Genomic DNA, 21,173 nt, shown 5'->3' on the forward strand with positions numbered 1-21,173 from the left:
AAGGGACCAATAACCAAGGGGGGGGGTGGGGGTGGGGTGGTGGTAATGGAAATGGAACTCTAAAAAAGGAAAAGACGCAAAAAATCCAGGGCAGTCTTCCCACTCAGACTCCCTCACCCAACCCTGGCAACCTGCCCATGTTCCATAGACTTCAACTTCCCTTTTTGCTACAGACAATCCCAGATAGGTTGGTTTTGAAGATAATCTAAGAAAAGGACTCTTGGTCGTGGAAATCCCTCATTCCTTAGCAGGGGAGGGGATTCCTTCCTGCCCAGACAACCATATTTTTCCATTTCCTCCTATTTTTTATAACAAGCGGTCTCAGAAACTAATAGAACCAGTCGCTGTAAACTTTCTAGGCAAACATTATTCAAGGATTTTTCTATTCCCAAATCAGAAAGATCCTGGAGGCCAGCACTGGGTTGTTCAGATCTAAATTTTCATGTTAAGATTCCCAAGTTCAAGATGCTCTCATTTCAAACTCCTTTGTCATTCATTCCATGTCTACTTTTCATGGTATAAGGATGATAAGGTATAAAGGGCATCTGTCATTATAATCCTATTGCAAAACATTTCTGGAATTTCTTAAGATTTGTTGTGTCTGGCATACATTATCAGTTTTCTGTTTTATCCTTTGGACTCTCTACTGCACCAAGGATACTCTCAAAATGCCTAATTCCAGTCATTGCCTACTACAGACTCTATTTTTCCATATCTGGATGATTGTCTCATCTTTGCAGACGTTTTTATTCCAGCTGTCAGGATCCTCTAACAAATCAGCAGGAGGTTCTATGCAATCTGGGATTTCAAATCAGTTTGCAGGAGTCTTCTATCATCCCATTACAAAGAACAGTTTTACTAGGATGCTTGTTTAGTTGGTTTTGAGGAGAGCCCCCCCCCCCCAGAGAAAGTAGACATTTTCCAACAGTTTTTCCTGATATTTCTCCAGCATAAACCAAACATCAACAATGGAGTTTCTCAGGATTTTGTGACACATGGAGTTTCTCGGGATTTTGTGATGCATGGAGTTTCTCAGGATTTTGTGACACACGGAGTTTCTCGGGATTTTTTGATACATGGAGTTTCTCAGGATTTTTTGACACATGGAGTTTTTCGGGATTTTGTGATACATGGAGTTTCTCAGGATTTTGTGGTACATGGAATTTCTCAGGATTTTGTGACACATGGAGTTTCTCGGGATTTTGTGATACATGGAGTTTCTCAGGATTTTGTGACACATGGAGTTTCTCAGGATTTTGTGATACATGGAGTTTCTTGGGATTTTGTGATACAGGGCATCAATGATACTCATGCTTTCCTTTGGCTTACTGTACACGAGGAGAACACAGTGGTACCTCAGATCAGTCCGGAACCAGCATTTATACCCTTTGACATTTCAGATTCATGTTAGGGGATTTGCAAAGCAAGGGATCCGCTGGTGGTTAAACCAGACTGCATGAAATGCAGGTCTTTCATTCTCCCTTCTGAACACCCCTCCTGTTAGTAATCACAGATGCTTCAGACTTGCCATGAGACATGGTATCAAAACAAGCTCTGTGGGATCCTGTAGACAGAGATAGATGGGTTCATACTTTACTACTAGGCTACCTGCTGTTGTGGGCCATTTTAAGTCTAGCCGATTTCACATAGGTGAGAACAAAGCACTGTACCCTTTGACTACGAGGTGAACAACATAAGTATCATAGTCCCCCCCAACCCCAAATGTCAGGGAGTTGTTTGCTTTGAAGGCCATGAATCATCTCTGATCCCCATGACCTCTTCTACTGTACACAGACAATACCACAGTGATGCGGTACATAAACAACAAGGGAGTACCAGATCATACCCCATTTGTAAACTGACTATGATGGACTGGGAGGTAGCAATTCAGCTCAACCTCACTCGTCAGACTGGATTTATACTCCATCAAATATAAAACCTTACTGCAGACAAGCTTAGCAAAACCAGGATAGACCCCACCCCCACACACTGAAGCTTCATCCTGGAGTCTTCTGTGATAAATACCTCATACTGATTTGTTCACCTCCCTTTAGAACAGATGACTACAGAAATTCCACTCTATCAAGTCATTATCACCCCAGATGGAACTCAAACCCATACTCTCTGGGTTATGAGGGTCTAGGACTCCTTGCAAAAGGCCTGAAAGGCAGATGTTTTTTTCTTCCTATGTATGGGGATATTCCTATGTGCTTTTTTGCCCTGTCCACTTATTACCAGGATTCTTCTAAAAATCCCGAAGGACTCCCAAAAATTGTGGTGGTGACTCCTTTCTAGGCAAGGTAGCAGTGGTTTTCCTTTCTCTTCAGTCTGATCAAAGGCAATTGCCACAAGCACCCTCACAGACTGGATTTATTCCCACAAGACAACGGTAGTTTGACACACCCCAATCTGAAAACTCTTCAACTAACTGCCTGGATGATATAATTTTAATACCTCTTAGGCACCTTTTTTTTTCAGGACACACAGCAGCCACTGAAGGAGGCCAGGAAACCTGTTACTAGGAAATTATATCTGGGTAAGTAGAAAACATTTTCAATTTGGTGCTTTTCAGGGAACCAGGATCCTAGGCATGCCTGGATGCCCCTGTTTTTGTTTATATGTGTGATTCACTCTCCAGTGGTTTGCTGTTCTGTTATGTCAAGGTATATTTCTAAAAATGCCCATGAAAAACAGTTTCTAAAAGGGTTCTTAGATATCTCCCCACCTAGGAAACAGGTGGCTTCTCCTTAGGATCTCAATTTTGTACTTGAAAAGCTTATCCAGTCTCCATTTAAGCCATCTGATGAGTATGAACTGAGGTTATTGACATGGAAGATGGTGTTCCTTATTGCTCTAACACCTTCAAGGTAAGTATCTGATTTAAAAGTATGTATGGTGAGTCAGTCCTACCCAGGGTTAACAGATTTCTGACTGGCCAGATAGGGACAAAGTCAAGACTCAAAAAAAAGGTCTTTCACTGTAAGTGAGGACTAAAAAAAAAAAAAAAAAAAAAGGTCTTCCACGACTTTAAAAGCTCTGTTTTGTGATGTTTTGTCTGGCCCATATACCGGTATACGGGCCAATCAAAAATGGCTAAACACGGAGCTACTTCTGTTTAATCTGGAACTCGCAGTTCCGCATTAAACAGAAGTAGCTCTGTTTTGCGATGTTTTGATTGGCCGTATACTGGTATACGGGCCAATCAAAAATTGCTAAACACGGAGCTACTTTTGTTTAATGTGGAACATCGCAGTTCCACATTAAACAGAAGTAGCTCTGTTTTGAGATGTTTTGATTGGCCCATATACCGGTATACGGGCCAATCAAAAATCGCTAAACACGGAGCTACTTCTGTTTAATGCGGAACATCGCAATTCTGCATTAAGCAGAAGTAGCTCTGTTTTGCGATGTTTTGATTGGCCCATATACCGGCATACGGGCCAATCAAAAATCGCTAACCACGGAGCTTCTTGTGTTTAATGCAGAACTTCCGCATTAAACACAAGAAGCTCCATGTTTAGCGATTTTTGATTGGCCCGTATGCTGGTATACGGGCCAAAGTAGAGGCTGCCTGGAATTTAAACCGACAATGCGGGACTCGGGATCAGGCTGCTGGTCTCGGGACAGTCCCGCCCAAATAGGGACGTCTGGCAACCCTGGTCGTACCTCACTGTTCACAAAGATGAGATTTCTTTGAGAACAAATCCTAACTTTATAACTAAAATCATCTCAGAGTTTCCCTTAAGCCAGACTATTCGTATCTCAGTCTTCTTTCCTGAACCAAAGAATGAGGGAGAAAGGATGAACATAGTTAGTTCAGATACTACCTAGATAAAACTCAGCCTTTTAGCACAGCTGGCTAGCTGTTTCTCTACTGTGAAGGTAATAGAAAAGGACAGCTAATATCAAAGTTGACTTTTTCTAGCTGGCTATCTGATGCTAATACTTATTTTTATGCTCATCACAATAAGCCATTTTCAGGCAGGTTTACAGCTCATTCAACAAGAGCATTAGCATCTTGTGTGGCTTTCTAGAAAAGGACTGACACAGGAAATAGTCTATAGGCAGCAACTTGGTCCTCTCTACACACCTTTGCAAAGTGTCATAAACTGTTTTTCTTTTCTAGATCCAGAACATACTTCACTAGGACCAGGGACTACTGGAGTCTTAAGTGCTGGACTCCTCCCTTTTTTGTTACTCCTATCTAAGCTATAGGAATCTACCCATGTAGCTTAGGTTACTGCAACACTGTCACTGATACATACATAAACGTAGTACAGTTGTGAATATAAATGTACCGTAACAGTAGATGTTCTAATGGATCACCATTGCAGTAGCAAATCTCTCCCTCCAGCACCCCCTGTCTTGATGTATCTATGCTGTGTTGCCAGGATGTGATTATTTTCACCCTTCTGTATACAGTTTTTGTTAATTTTCTTCTGTTTGGTTGCACATATAGTTAGGGCTGTTGCCTTCTATGCCAAAAAATGCTCTGAAGCTTTGAGCGCTCCACCTGCCTTTTATATGGAGCACCCCAAGCACTACTGGCAGGTGGAGTGCATGGAAGGCACCCAAAGCTTTGAGAAACAGGTTGTTGCAGGGGGTAAGGGCCATACAGCTTAGGCTACTGCAATGGTGATCCATTGGAACAGCTACTGTTATGTTAATTTTACTGATACAGCTCTACTTTCTATATCTCCTAGTGACCCAGAATTCCATCAAATTTTTAATAGATCCATTAGACTTTATAATAGTTAATTTTTGGACCCACTCCCATGGGGGGAGGCAGTGTTATAACTGAATATAGCTGAAGCGTCATCTATAGCAACAGGGGATGCTACTGACACAGTTAATAAAGTATCAGGATGCTGCGTCACTCATGACAAATGGCTTATCTTTTGATATGCATTTGTAAAGTCTTGATGAAGCTGCATTCAGCACCACTACAATACTGGAAAATCAACACCATTTTGAAAGTGATGCTTTTCCACATACGAGGTTGCATGAATGTAGCAAAAATAGCACCGAATATTAAGACAAAAGACTAGACTAGTTAACTGTGCCTGTCTATCTGACCAGTTAACAAGACTTAAAGGACCAGTGAAAAGGAATATGGCAAAGGTTAGGTATGATGAAGCAGGAAGGCTAACAATAGGGTTAGGATCAATGAAAACTGACTTCTGTTCTCAGGATTAATGAAGACACACACCATAAAGCAAATTCAGTAATCTCTCTTATGTTTCAGATTCTGTCAAAAGTATGTATTTAGTGCTTCAGACAATGTTCATAATATTTAAGGGTTTGTAACAGTGACTGAAGCAATTGGAATATCTAAATCTAGAGATATTCTACAATGGGTATATTTATTAGTCTCACATAATAGCTACCAAATGAACTTTCATTATTGTCTCTGCTTACTATATCAGTTAAAAAAATATTGCATTTCCTGGTAGGAGTTTTTTTCTATGCCAGTCTAAAAATTATATGCTCTACACTTGGGAATGTCCTCAAATGGATGCATAATTAATATCCATGTTATGATGTCCTCAGCTGTTATTATGTTTCATCATTTTATGATAACAGTAAGGGATCAGTATGTGCTGAGATGAACTTTGCTAGGTTATACTGGCTTCCACAATTTCATTCAGATAACTTGGTGAGAACTGAATCAGTATACAATTATCAGTATTTTTAATCAGTTGTCTACTGCTTTCACTTTGTACCAAAAAGGTGTCTCTGGTAGTGGTGAGTCTGAGGACTCAGTAGTACAGGACATCATGTACATTGAACGTACCTCACTACAGCCTCTCTGAAGTGTTTTGGTCTCAGGTAGGTTAAAATTAAGGAAAGAGAGGTACCGAAGAAGGGAATGGAGGAAGGAAAAAGGTAATTTTTGAAGATTTGTTCTTATAGGTTCATAGGTTGGTACTAGGCTATCAGCCCTAGGGACTATACAAGCCTAGCCATAACAATTCCCTGGCTATTTCTTCCCACACTATTTACTTGCCTGGACCCCTGTCTAGCAGGGCAACTGACATGATCCCCGGGGTGAATTTCCTTTCTCCCATCAAATCGTCAAACTAACCTCCAAAACAAGACAAAAAAAATGCTCATAGGAGACTCTGTTTTAGCACTGCCAACAGTGTAGAAAAGGCATTGTGATGTATGTGGGAACATGATTACAAACACTGCCAAGAAGCCTGAATTTACTTGCTTAAGCAGTGAGCCACTGAGAAGAGTGTCTAAGTAATCTGATTTATTCACAAGAATATGACTCTAAATACTGTATTGACATATGGCATAATGGTGTCTGCAAGATAAAATGAGTGAAAAGTATAAACAGATGTTGCAGTACTACCAATTGCAAATGATCTGGTCTGTGTTTTTGACTAAAATCCAAAGTTTATAGTTTGGTCTGCCTTCTTCATGGATATGCATGCTATAAATAGCACTTAAAAGCCTGCACTTAAAGTTACAGCTTAGGTAGGACAGGCACTCATAGTAAAACATGACATGTTAAAAAGCCTACCAAATGCAGCTATTAGACATTACCAATGTCTCTTCAAGGCTGGAATCGCTAATTAATAGCAGCTGATACGGCTATTGCAGTTGTATAAATAGAACTTTATGAAAGAGTATATTACTTAACACTGTGTCTAAAGAAACTATCATCCCAAGACTGCTGCACTCACCTAGTTTGTGGCTTTTACTTGGCTCTGGCCCTACTGGAGGGTACACCTTATTTTCCCTCTTCCAGTTACAAGTTCCTTTAGCCCTGTCCCATGGCTTTGAACACATTCATATTTTTGTTTTCAGTTTTCACCACTTTTACCTTCTTTGGGGGTATTCCATGTATTCTTCACCATGTGGATGAAAAAAGATCTTTTTATATTTCCTCTAAGTCTACTCCCTCAGTGTAAAACCCTAAACATTTACTTTTTAATGATTTTTTTTGTCAGGAAATATTTATTTTCTACCTTACTTATGCACTCACTATATGTACACCGCCACCTCCTTTTTCTCAATAGTATGCATAAATTCTTATGTTCTCTTAATCCAGACTTTTGTTGAATAAATTTGCCATTTTAGGGCAATAACGATTATGTTGGTTAGTCATACAGATAGCTTACAGAGAGACGATTAGTACAAAAAATAAGAACTGAGTGTGAAGCATAACCTTTCAGCAAATTCACATTTTAAAAATAATCTGCTAAATTTAAGGTTTCAGACAAAAAAAAAACAAAAAAACAAAACATTTGCCGTATCATGCTCTCGAAGAGAAACAAGGATATCTTTACATCTGTGTTGTTCAGTATCTTTTAATTCAGAGTCCATGACTACTAATAACATTTCCCGGTTCCAATCAGGAAAAAAAAAATGGTGGCGCCCAGGGAAGCCATGGCTGTGTTAGCTCATAATACAGGAATACTTAATCTGTCTTATTTTTCTGGCAAAAAATGAGGAAATAATTTTTCAGTCATTTAAATGATGTTACAATAACTTACAACAGAAAGTAACTCCTGGAAATCAACTGTTTAATTGTGCCGTCATTTTGGCTGAATTCCCTGCATACTATGGAGCATCTGGGGCCTACAACACCCATAGAACTACAGGAACCCAGCATCCTAACCAAACAAGCTTCAAAGTACCTAAATCAGGAAATGGAAGATTCTGGAATAATCAGGGATGAGACCCAAAAGGAACAGATGCATCAGAACCAAGAAAAGAGGCTCCAGAGCTGGAATTGCTGCCAGATTAAAAACAAACCCTCACAGGCCTGCACTTCCCTCAATTCTGTTAGCAAATGTATGCTCATTAGACAACAAGATGGACTTTCTCAGCTTGAGCTCAACACCACAAACAAGGTGAAAAATTGGTTAAATAACAGGATTAGTGACAGTGCTGCAAGCTTTGATGGTTTCACTTTGTTCACAGCTAATAGAAACCTAGCTCTGTACGGAAAGGTTAAGAGAGGTGGAGTGTGCATTTTTGTGAATGATAGCTGGTGCAAAAACTGTAACATTGTGAATGAACATTGCTCTGTCAATACGGAATTTCTGATACTGAAATGCAGACGTTTTTATGTGCTCAGAGAACTAAATGGAGTTTATGTAGCAGCTGTATATACACCACCGAATGCTAACATCAGTGAAGCACCGAATATACTGCAAAATACTATATGTGAGCTGCAATGCAAGAATTCTAACTGTGTATTTATGATAGCTGGTGATTTCAACAAAGCAGATCTTAGGAAGGTGATACCCAGTTACTACCAAATTGTGGATTTTACCACAAGGGGAGAAAATACTCTAGACAAGGTTTATACTAACAAAAAAGGTGCATACAGAGCTGTACAACAACCGAACCTGGTTGGCTCTGATCACATCTCCATAAAACTAATACCATCTTACAGACCTCTCTTGATCAGAGATAAGCCCACTGTGAAACAAATCAAGGTCTACCATGAAAGAGCCATGGACAGTCTCAGGGACTGCTTTGATACCACAAACTGGGATGTCTTCAGGGAGGCAGCCACGGTGAACAATCTGGTGAACACAGATGAATATACTGAGACACCTATGGTTTACATATCCAAATGCATGGAGGATGTAATGAACATTAAAAATATTAAAGTAAGAGCCAACCAAAAACCATGGCTAAACAGCAAGGTATATGAGTTGCCGAGGGCAAGAAACACTGCTTTCAGGGCAAAGGATAAGAAAGGTCTAAGGGTGGCAAGGGATAATCTAAAAAAGGGTATCAAGGAGGCCAAGAGGGAGGATGGAAAGTGGATAGAAGGATGCTTTGAGGATGGGAAAGACTCAAGAAGCCTGTGGCATGGTATTCACCAGCTAACTGACTATAAGACCAAGTCTGCTCAGTGCAATGATAGCACTGAATGTTTGACTAGTCTAAACAAATTTTATTGCAGGTTTGAAGAAGAAAAACATCGGCTCTTCTGTCTTGAAAGACCTCTGACTGAATTGTCGTTCGAAAGAGGCCAGCCACTGTTTCTGATCTGGGATTGGAGGACGAGTCAACGTTCCAGTGAATCAACTCACGGAGGGTCAGGTAAGGAGGAATTTACCTTTTTCTGTTTTAGATCAGGGACTTGTTACAGTATTGTTTTGTCAGGGGATTTGCATGTGCAGATCAGGGACAACAAGATTGCTGTCTTGTGATAGATCAGGGAAACAGAATAGGTAGGCAGTTATTCTAGATAAACTGTGAAAAGGTGTAAAATCATGGTACCACGTGATAAGAAGGGTTACGTAAAAATTTCTGACTTAGCTAAGGCAACATGGGAAATCAGTGCACGAAAAGTTCCCGAGACCCGCCCCTAACCGAAGACGCGAAATATATGCAATTACAGCGTGCCAATAATGTTAAGTATTATACAAAATGGGTTGATAAATACAAATTTGATGGTAATTTAGATAAACCTTCACTTATTAAACTTGTTAGACAACTTAAAACAGATGCGAAAGGTCAGCTAAAAAAGCAATGACAATTAGGAGTCCCTCAGGCACACAGGTGGCTTGAGGAAGCAAACCGCCGGGAACAAAAGATTAAAAATTCAAAAGCAATGTTCTTAGATAAAGAAGATAATAACTTGATAATAGCAATAGCCCCTCCTCTGTCCCCTCCACTTCTCTTACCAGAATATGAAGTGAGTGGGCAAGCTGATCCACCTCCGCTATAACCAGCTGTTCCTGCAAAATCAAAACCGTTTGTCAGAGATCCTATCGAGACCAGGTCTCGAACACGCAACTTGAGAGGGGATATTGAATTATATGAAATAAATAAAAATTCACAAGCTATGAGTGAGGAAGAGATATGTCCACTCATAGAAGTACCAAATCCGCAGGCAGGACAGGCAGGACAGGATCCAACTCTTCTAGTATATAGACTGTGGACACCGGAAGACATCCGGAAAGCCACAGAGGGAATTCCCCATCCAAAAGTTAATTTTAGGAAATTCTTAGAAGACTTACAAGGCATGAGGTTAAGTTACTATTTGAATGGAGAAGAAGTAGAGAAAGTAGTTAGACAAATCGTAGGTCCAGATTGGCACATGATCAGTGGCAACTGGAATCCCCGTGACGCAGAGCTTAGACAACTCCCACATAGTAACGCAGAACTGGACAACAGAGTGAAAGGTCTGACAGACCGAATCTCTGAGAAATGGAAGCCTAGGGCTGATTGGACTTGCATTAATCAATGCATACAACAAGAAGGTGAAACTGTTGATAGATATTATGCCAGATTATTAGAATGTTTTAATAACCATTGTGGAATGCAGATACCTGAAGATCAAACACATGACTCCCCATATGAGCAACAGCTAAAGAATGCATTTTTAAAAGGCAGTATTGCGCCCATTAGCAGCTTTATTTCAAAGCACATGGTAGATCATCGTACAAGTAGATTACAGTCATTACTTGAATATGCAAGACATGCCGAAAGGCATTTTAATAGCATAAAGAAAAAGAAAACTCAAGTATTTGCAGTAGAAGATGGATCAGAAGTCTTTGTAGAACAAACTGGAAAGAAGGGTAAGAAAAATACCCAGGGAAACAAACAATCTGATAAGTGATCAGAAGACTTTGAAGAAAGAAAGAAAGAAAAGGGGTGAATGTTTCAAATGCGGGAAAAATGGACATTTAGCAAGGGATTGCAGGCAAAATAAGAAGGTAACCACAGAAGACAAGGAGGGTGAGGAATGACTATATGACAGTCAAGAATCACTGGATAGGAATAAACAAGAAAAGACAAATGCAAATGTGATAGAAAGGGTAGAGGATGTGACAGAAGAAATAGAGGATGTACATGAATTCATAGATAATGAAGAAAATGAAATTTTGGACTTAGCATTATTGAGCTTAGAGCTCTACTTGGCAGACACAAAACTGGAAGTTACACTTCTGGTAGAGGGGATGGAAGTCAAATTCCTGTGTGACTCAGGGGCTTCATGGACCCTGATACATCCTTCCAAACTACCAGAAAATTCAGAATCACTGGACTGCATATTAGTGAAAGCAGCTAATGGACAGCTGTATCGGGAGCCACTCTCCCACAACATAGCGATAACTGACCCAGTTTCAGGGATGACCCAGAAAAGCAAAATTGTTGTTTCTGCAAAATGCCCAGTGAATCTCTTGGGCAGAGACCTAATGCAGATATTTGGCATAGCCGTAGTTCCAACTATGCAGGGTATGGAAGCACAGCGACAAATGGATACTTTTGTAGTGCGACCGGAGGGTGAACCATTTTATTGGTACAGCCAGAACTTAGTTATGACTGGTCCAGGGGCAGTAACTGAAGAACTGATGAATGTAGCCATCAGTATATTCCCCTCCCTTGACACCGATAAACAGCAGGACCTGATAAAGAATATGAGCAAGAACTGTTTAGAAACCATGCTAACAGATTAGTATTACGAAATTTGTACTGGGACACAGAAGGAAACAGTGTAGTAAGCTGTTCATTGCCCCAGGAATTCCTAGCACTTTACAAATCTAATCGATTACCACATGTAAGTTTAACTAAAGATAGAAATTTGAAGTGGATAGACCTAGGAGAAAAAGTCACAAGGTGGGAAAAACAGACAGAGTTAGAACTCTCTGAACAAGGAGTACAAAAGCAGAAGTTAAATTGGATAACACAGACACACCCAGCTGTGCACTCACAGGCAAGTGAGAATAGCTGAGTAGCACTCTTACTAGAGGAAGAGGAAAAAGCCTTACGAGACATACCAGAGACTCTCTGGTCAACAGGGAAATCAGATGTAGGACTTATTCATACAGCAGGACCAGTTACTATCACGCCGAAATCAGCATTTAGACCTCAAAAGAGACAGTATCCCTTAAGAAAGGATGCAGAAATAGGAATCAAACCTATAATAGCAGCCTTACTTAAGGAAGGAGTCGTAATAGAATCTCCTGATTCACCGTGTAATACACCCTTATTTCCTGTTAGGAAAGCAAATGGAGAATGGCGTATGGTCCAAGATTTACAAGCTGTAAATGATGCAGTTATACCCAGGGCACCTACGGTGCCAGATCCACACACTTTATTGAATGATTTCAAACCTCAACAAAAGTATTTTTCTGTGGTAGATATTAGCAATGCATTTTTCTCAATACCGATACACCCAGACAGCCAACATTGGTTTGCATTTACATTTCAGGGGAAATGGTATACATATACGAGACTACCACAGGGATATTGTGAAAGTCCAACAATATTCGCACAAGAAATGGCAAGTAACCTGGCGGGATTTATCCAACCGAAAGGTAGTCAGATTTACTTTATGTAGATGGCATTCTGCTGGCAGCCCCCACCCGGAAAGAATGCAGAGAGGATACCATAGCATTATTACAATTTTTAGCCACTCAAGGACACAAGGTAAACAAAAACAAACTGCAACTTTGGAAAAAACAGGTCAAATATCTGGGATATGTAATATCCAAAGAAGGCAGAATATTAGATGAAGACAGAAAAACAGCAATATTACAAGCACCTAAACCAACTACCAAGAAGGAAATGATGTCCTTTCTGGGTACTACTAACTTTTGTTGGAGTTGGATTCCAAACTATGCTTTGGAATCTGCTCCGCTGACTAACTTGATATTCAAAAAGCTGATGGCAGCACAAGATTTATTACAGTGGACACCAGAAGCAAAATCAGCTTTCTGCAAACTGAAACAACTGATAGCTTCTTCCTTAGTTTTAGGATTCCCAAACTATCATAAGCGATTTTTCCAAACTGTAGACTGTAAGCAAGGTTATATGACATCAGTGTTAACATAACAGCATGGGGACAAACAACGCCCCATAGCTTACTATTCATCACAGTTAGACCCAGTGGCGCGATCCTTGCCCCACTGTGTACAAGCAGTAGTCGCAGCTGCAATGGCAGTGCAGGCTTCAGCCTTAGTAGTATTGTTTCACCCTCTCACATTGAGAGTGCCTCATGCAGTCGCGATTATTTTACTGCAAGAAAAAGTAGCATACCTCTCTCCTGCTAGACATCTTTCCTTTATGACTATACTGTTGAGCCAACCTCATATGACAATTGAACGATGCACAACTTTGAATCCGTCAACCTTGCTCCCAACCCCTGCAGATGGCAAACCACACTGCTGCCTGCAGGAGATTGTGCAAAAGACACTACCTAGAAAAGACCTTACAGATGCTCCCTTGGATGATGCCGAGGTGACATACTATGTGGACGGCTCGTGCAGGAGGGGTCCTACAGGACAGAATCTAGTGGGATATGCAGTAGTTTCTGATACCGAGATTTTAGAAGCAAAGTCTTTACCAGACAACTTATCTGCACAAGCAGCAGAATTGATTGCCTTGACAAGGGCATGTACCTTAGCAAAAGGTAAGAAAGTAAACATTTTTACTGACAGTCAGTATGCTTTTTCTACTGTACATGTTTTTGCACAGCAGTGGAAAAATAGAGGAATGATAACATCTACTGGTAAACCAATTAACCATGCGCAATTTATTTTAGACTTGTTAGACTCTATTCAGTTACCTCAGAAAGTAGCTATTTGCAAATGCGTAGCTCATACCAAGCAACAGGATAGAATTTCAAAAGTTAATGCGAGGGCTGATACAGCTGCAAAACAAGCAGCTTCAGCTTCAGAAATTTTTCTTTTACGTGAGGAATTACAACCATCTGAGATTTTTAGACTTAGAAATGTTAAAAACAATGCTGACACTTACTACAAATATAAAAAAACAGAAGTGGATAAAACGAGGAGCAATCCTTGAGAAGGGACTGTACATCTCCAAAGAAAACAAACCGATTTTACCATCTAACTTCTTTAGATATGCAGCTTTGTTGAGCCATGGGCAGTGCCATGTCTCAACAGGGGGGATGGTACAGTTAGTAAATCGAGTGTTTACGACGTATGGATTTACAAACTACACAAAAAAATTTTGTGCAGCATGCCATGTTTGTAACAAGCATCATGCACAAGGGGCATTGAAACCTAAGCAAGGGAGTTTCCCTATACCACCGTATCCATTCCATACTATTTGTATGGATTTTATAGAACTGAACAAATGCAAAAATAAGAAGTACTGCCTTGTCATTATATATATGTTTTCCAAATGGGTAGAAGCTTTTCCAACTAAAAATCCAGATGCAGCTACTGTTGCAAAAGTCCTCGTTAAAGAAATTATTCCTAGATTTGGCATACCAGAAAAGATTTATAGTGACAATGGCACACACTTTGTAAATCAAACTATACAACAACTTAGCTGTTATTTCGGGATTTTTCTGAAAAATCATTGTGCATACCACCCCCAATCTGCAGGATTAGTAGAGAGGTATAATGGGGTTTTGAAAAACAAGCTTGGAAAATTGATTAGTGAGACACAAAAGAACTGGGTGCACTGTTTACCTCTGGCACTGTTGAGCATGAGAATTGTTCCAAATGCAAAAGGGTTAACTCCTTTTGAAGTTCTGTTTGGGAGGGCATATTATACACCTCAATGGAAACCTCTCATGCCTGCAGAGCAGGAGGCTGACAGTTCACTTGTCACAATATGAGGCGATTTTTGAATAACAAACTTTTGCAGTTAAATTCTGTTTCAGATAAAGAGCAAACAAGACCATCGGAAGCAGCAGTAGCCCCAGGCGCATGGGTCTGGATGAAGGTGGTGAAGAGAAAAAACTGGAGTTCTCCGAATTGGGAAGGGCCGTACCAGGTACTACTGTCGACACCCACTGCAGTCAAGATCGCGGAGCGAGTGTCCTGGATTCATTTGACACACTGTAAACTGGTTAAGAACTTTGAACTGGACAAAAACCTTGTTACTGTTGTACAACAAGAACAAAATGACCAGGTATAGAGCAAACAGAGATACAGAACAACCTCAGAAAACTTGCATGATTATTCTGGTAGCTATACTGATAACATTGATCTTTTTGTTGTGGCCTTTCCTTTATCCTGCCACAAAAGTTGAACTGATTAAACGTGATGAGCCGACCATAGACTGGCACCCAAACTTTAAAACTTATCAGGCAATTACACGTCTGTATGCTGAGACTTTTAATGTTTTGAACTGCTGGATTTGCACAGCCATACCAACAGCATACGGGGGGTTATTAATGACTGCAGTCCCCCTAGGGGTCAATGAGACCTGGGAAAATTTGGTTTATGACACCGTAGCTATTAAAGCATATGATAAGGTAGCACTGTATTTGCCTGTGACACAAAAGGGAATTGTATGTTTTTATAAGAATGACACAATTCAAGTGGGTTGGAGCAAGTGCAATGTGACTGTACATTACAAATGTTATACCAAAGCAAACAAAATGGGTGCAGCTTGTAGTTCAAATTATGACTCATTTCTTGAGTCCATGCATACGACTATTGAACAAGTGCAACATAATCCTGTACTTTTTAAACAACTATCTGTAATAGATAGGAAAATGTTTCATGCAGGGCAGCCATTTCATAACAAAGTAACTACTAAGGTAGAGGATTGTTATTTTGTGTGTGGTAAGAAAGCATATAAATGGTTACCTGAGAATTGGTCCGGCAGTTGTTTTTTGGGGTACCTGGTCCCGGCCATATGACACACTGCAGTTTTGCCTCAGGAAAATATTTGAAATACCCGAGATGTGGCCAAGAAAGCTGTCAGGAAGCCTGAAAATCCAGTGGGACAGATTGAGGTGGGCTGGAAAGACCATCATACTGTGGGTACAAAACTGACGCACATGGACTTGAGTGATGCTGTTATATCGTGGACAGGCATATTACCTGCATATGGCGCAGTGAAATTGATTTGCAAAAACTGCCTAAACGTCTCAAAGTAATGAGTAATGCAACTTTTTCTGCTCTTGAATTGATAACTGATGAACTGAATGCTATGAGAACTGTAGTGCTCCAGAACCGAATGGCTCTTGACTTCACCCTAGCAGTGAAAGGTGGTACGTGGTACGTGCGCTTTAATCAAAGAAGAGTGCTGTGCATATATACCTGATCATCAACATGAGATAAACGACCACCTTGAGGTGATACAGCAAGTGTCGGCCATGACCAAACCAGGCCCAAACCCTCTGATGGACTTTTTCCAGAATTTGTTTGGGGGGTGGGGTTCCATCCTAATGAACATTCTGATTGCCATTTGTGTGGGATTACTCCTATTAGGAGCATGTATTTGTTGTGGTATCCCCTGCATGAAAAAGTTAATCAACAAATTTATAGATATATCAGTTTCTGAGACTTTGTATCAAAGTACTGAAATTGAAGAATTGTTAGAATGTGAAACTTTCATAAGTTTAAACTGAATGACTTTCTTAACTGCAAATCCTGAATGGAAGAGGTTAGGAGAAGAAGCAAACTGTTTATTCTTTTGAAAATAGAATTAAAAAGTATTAACAGGGGGGAAATGTCAGAAAAATGTGTATTAATGTGTGTATGCTTAATGCTAATTAGAAACTAAATAAGTTAACACGTTTTTCATTCTATTTTATATGCACTGTTTTATATACAGTTGAGTTTCATATGAGACTGAAAAGATGCTTTTTGAAACTGCAGTGTGCTTTCTGAAACTTGCAAGATGCCCTTTGACTTAGTAATTGCTTGCACAGCAATATTCATGTTTATGCCTTTTGGAAATGTACTTGAGAAGCAGGTGATTATCTGCTAGGTCAGAAAAAATGAATGAACAATGCTATATTCTGTAAATGTAATGATTTTAAACAATCAGCTCTGTTCGAAGTATGAGAACATGTGCAGCTGCAGAAGTTTAGAGATAACACAGATAAAGGACTGTTAGAGAAATGAACTGCAATCTATACTTGCTTTGTGCTCGAATTAGCCATAGTACCTTGAATGGTAACATTGCATATATCTAACCGGTGGTAGCCAAGGCCACGTTGCTTTTCTTAGGAAGTTTCTCACAAAAATTGATGGTACTAGCAGAATATTGTAAAAACAATGACTGTAAAGTAATGATGACAAAACTTGTGATTCACTATGTCAGCTTGGTAGGCAATGTCTTATTAGAAAATGTATAAAAATACCTGTATTTCCTGATTCTAGTTAGACAAACTCTGTACTAGCACGTTTTTGTCTCCTTGATGCAAGATTAAAGTGCCTTAACCTGAACCTACCGTGTTTTGATAATTTTTAAAGTATATTTTTCCTTTGACAATAACTATGCTTTGCATCTGGTCAGTGTATATCTTATTTGTTTGTAGCAGAGTTGGACTACTACCAGATGCAGCAGTGTGCTTTTCCCAAATGGTCTTAAGGCCAATTGTCCCTTGCATAGTAGATGGTCAGTAGTGAAGATAATGAGACCATAGCCTCTCAATGTGATATATTAATTGGTAGCATTGGGTGGGACTATATTCTTATTCTTTACATATAAATTAGTTGCAGTGGTATAGCTATTGTAAACAAATTTAACCCCAAAAGTTGCGTAGAACTCTGCAGCCACAAGGTAAATAAGCAGACATATATCTTGCATAACAGTTATTTTATTTTATTCTATTTAGACAGAGTAAGTTCATTAAAAGCTAATAGAAAAAAATTTAGTGAACATAGAAGATGATTTCACTGCAGAAATAACACTTGTTTTAATAGATAGGCATGTGGATGTCAAATTATTACTTTTGAAATACCGGGAGATCTTATGATAATGGAGCAAGCATGCCGTACTTTCCTGAGGATGTAACAATCTGATTAACAGACTAACTGCAACACTTCTGATGAACTGGGTAAAAAAAAAAAAAAAACTCAAATCTATCACAGCACAACTGCAGAAGAAAAGGATACCCATTAGTATATAAGGGCATGACTGAACTAACAGGAAATGGTTTAAATCATCACAAGAGGTTCTACAGGCAAGGGGGAAAGCCACTGCTACCATTACATGCTTAGGTCTTGGGGTTAAATATATTCAGTGTAAACAAATGAAGCATGCATGGTTCAAATTTCCAGAGAAAAAGGATAACAAAAGTAGCCATATGAGAAGGTAATGCACATAGTACTATGATAGTGGTGGGTCTTGAAACTGCAGCTTTTTCAGATTACTACAAGGCCTGCAGCCTACCTTGGTAAATGGTAAATAAACCAATGCAAAGACGGATACTGCATTAGGCATAAATATTGTTAAGCCTACACTTTCTAGACAGGGACATAACTTTTCAGGGTAGTCAAATCCAATTAGGACTATTATGGTCAGTTGGATTAGAAAGAGGGCAGACAGACAATTAGATGGCAGTGTTTGTCAGATATTCTAATCAGTAATGACTTTAATGACACAGTACATTGTACACATGCAATTATATGCAGCCAGACATGAAGGCAGCCGAATGCAGAAGGTGGCAAGAGGGAGGGAATGCTACCCAATGTCCATGTCTTCAACAGAAGCTGGTGAGGTGGCTACTCTGGGGAAAGATACAGTTAGTAGCAGGAAACCCGAACCTGAGCCACAGCTGATTAAAGGTATTAGACATCCTCTGTAAGGGGTACTACAGGAGACGAGATAACTAGTAGCAACAAACCTGAATTTGAGATACAGTCATTGAGGAATATTAGACTTCCACTGAAAGGTGAACTGAGAAGAATGACAAAGGGAGAGGTAAGACATGCATAAATCCCCAATTGTACTTTACAGAATCTGAGGGAGGTAGCCAAAAAGACTTACAATGCTCAAACATAGGGGGGATTCATATGGGTCCAGGAATTACAGAACAGAGAATGGACTTCTGAAGGATGGTTAGAGGGGGAAGTGTTACTGCCTTTTGAAGAGTGATTTTATTTCAAGATTAAACTGCAACAGTTTCATTAGTCTAGCTGCTGGCAATGTGTCACCATGAAGGTAGACAGAAATGTGATTGTACTGCAGCTTTGTCATTGACCACACCCAGAAAACAGTGTGTGTGTGTGTGTGTGTGTGTGTGTGTGTGTGTGTGTGTGTGTGTGCGTGTGTGCGTGCGTGTGTGTGTGCACGCGTGTGTGTGCGTGTGTGCGCATGTGTGTGCGCGTGTGTGTGTATGCGTGTGTGTCTGTGTGTGTGCACGCATGAGTTTACAAACAGGAATTATTTGATCTCAAAGCTATGTAGCAATGTATCTGTATACCGGATGCCTATCTGATTTCCAGTGCACATGCCAGCTGTAACACTAAGAAGACTGTAAGAGGTAGTTCTTTATAACACCTTAACATAAACATATAGTATCTAATTTGTTCAGAAAAAGAAATAGAAATACCCTATTGTTGGAACCATGTCAATCCTGCTCAGTAGTGTGTAAAGCAGCTGACCAGCCAACTCAGTGTTATGTAATAAAGCTGATACATTTAACTTTTGCATGCAATGTGCTAGGATAGCAAAAAGGCAGCTAAAGACAGGTAAAATAAATACCACTGATTGATGACAGTGTATCATTGTTTGGCTTGCCACCACAGACATAGCGGGGGGTGATTCATAAACATTTTACCCTCCCTGGTCTTGCTGTGGAGTGAACTCATTTTACATATTCATAAATGAAGTGGTCTGCTGAGCATTTCCTTCCATTGCTAGGAGATCTTTGCCAACATTGTACTGCAGTGATGCCTATATGGTTCTAGTTGTGTGCTTATATGCTTTGTTGACAACAATGGGATGCACTTTTGCAACCTTGTAGTAAAAGTTTTGCAACCTTGTATTAAAAGTCATGTTTTGATGTTTTGTGTAGTGTCATGTCAGTTGTTGTTGGTGTTGCTCAGCTATGTTAGACTGAATCAATATTTCCAGGCCACTGGGAGCTAGGCTGATAATTTTGGTGTGGTTGGTCTGCACTTTTATCTCCCTCAGTATCACAGACTAATAAAACTTCATGGTTTACATTTTTGTGAACTGCAAAGTTTGCTGGGAGGATTAATGTGCAGAACTATGCCATACCTGGACTCTTCCAGGTACAAAGTCAAATATACAATTAAGTAGTGATATGGGTGACTTTTATGAATTGCAAACTACTGTGGAATGTGATTTTATCGCATACCTATCCTATGAAGTTTTGTACAACATTTATGAATACCTCCGTTGTCTGTTTCCTTTACTTCAGTATATAATACTGCTATCTAATCTCTGCTTATGACGTATTATGTTACAGAGGCTTGGCATAACTGTTAGTAAAAAGCATTTAGTAAATCTGCTGTAACAGTACCATCTAGAAATTTTCTGGCCACTAGATGCCTTCAGATGAAAACTAATGGCTTCATTTGATGCACTGCAGTCCTATATTGTGTACAGATTATATAAACATTAAAAAAAACACTATGATGTCAATTCATGGCTTCTGGGCCCATCCATTCATCTATCCATCCATTTCAGTTGTATTAAATCTCATGCATTTCTGAATTTCTATACTAAATACAAAACAATTGCTTTATATGAGGGCTTCTGTATGATGCTACCATATCAAAATAACAGCTTAATTTATTTATGTTTTTATTTATTTGCAGTTTCTTAACCGGGAAAGTCCATTGGGCCAGAATGAGCCCATTTTAAATGGAGGCCCGTGGAGAAAAGCTCCATATACAATTATTACAAAGCTAATATCAATAAAGTTAACAAGCACAATACAATTTTCAAAAACTACTAAAACACAGTAATATAGAAGACAGGATAATAACATTTGAGCAACTTAACTTATTTAAGTTGGCATCCTGTTGGCAACAGACTGTATAAAGTAAAAAGGTGTGTGAACCAATTAACTATTTGGAAAGCAGAATGAGACTGGAACAAAGGCACATTTTTAGAATTTTAGTTAATTGGTGCTTTTATAATTCTAATCGTAGCTCATCGCTGTTAATAACAAAGTGGTGTTACAACTACTGACACATGCTTAAATGAGCAGTGAAAATGGTCATAACAGTTTTGACAGATGTATAATAAAGAACTTACACTTTGAAAACCACTGTGTTAATTTTTTTCACTTATGGCATGTAAGCTTGCGTAATCAGTTATCTAAGGGTTTGCAGCATGGAATAATATGTTTATACTTACTTTGCTCACAGAACTTCCCAGTGAAGCCTGTTCTACATGTACACATTCCTGTTATGTGCTCACAGTCTGCTCCATTCTGGCATTGACATACTTTGGCACAGTCCTTCCCATAAAATGCCACTGGACAACCTGTAGGATTAATTTAT

General features: G+C 39.5%; 1 protein-coding gene across 1 annotated transcript in view; it reads right to left on the minus strand.

Annotated features, from left to right (window-relative positions):
* Window positions 1-21,173, minus strand: part of MEGF11 (multiple EGF like domains 11) — a 4,956,374-nt gene that overhangs the window by 193,793 nt on the left and 4,741,408 nt on the right. The window contains 1 exon segment of the mRNA XM_044077861.1: window positions 21,028-21,156. Coding sequence (XP_043933796.1) covers window positions 21,028-21,156 — 129 coding nt within the window.

The sequence above is a fragment of the Protopterus annectens genome, chromosome 7.part0 (genome assembly GCF_019279795.1).
Source record: "Protopterus annectens isolate FY-2018-M chromosome 7.part0, PAN1.0, whole genome shotgun sequence".
NCBI classification, from domain to species: Eukaryota; Metazoa; Chordata; order Ceratodontiformes; family Protopteridae; genus Protopterus; species Protopterus annectens.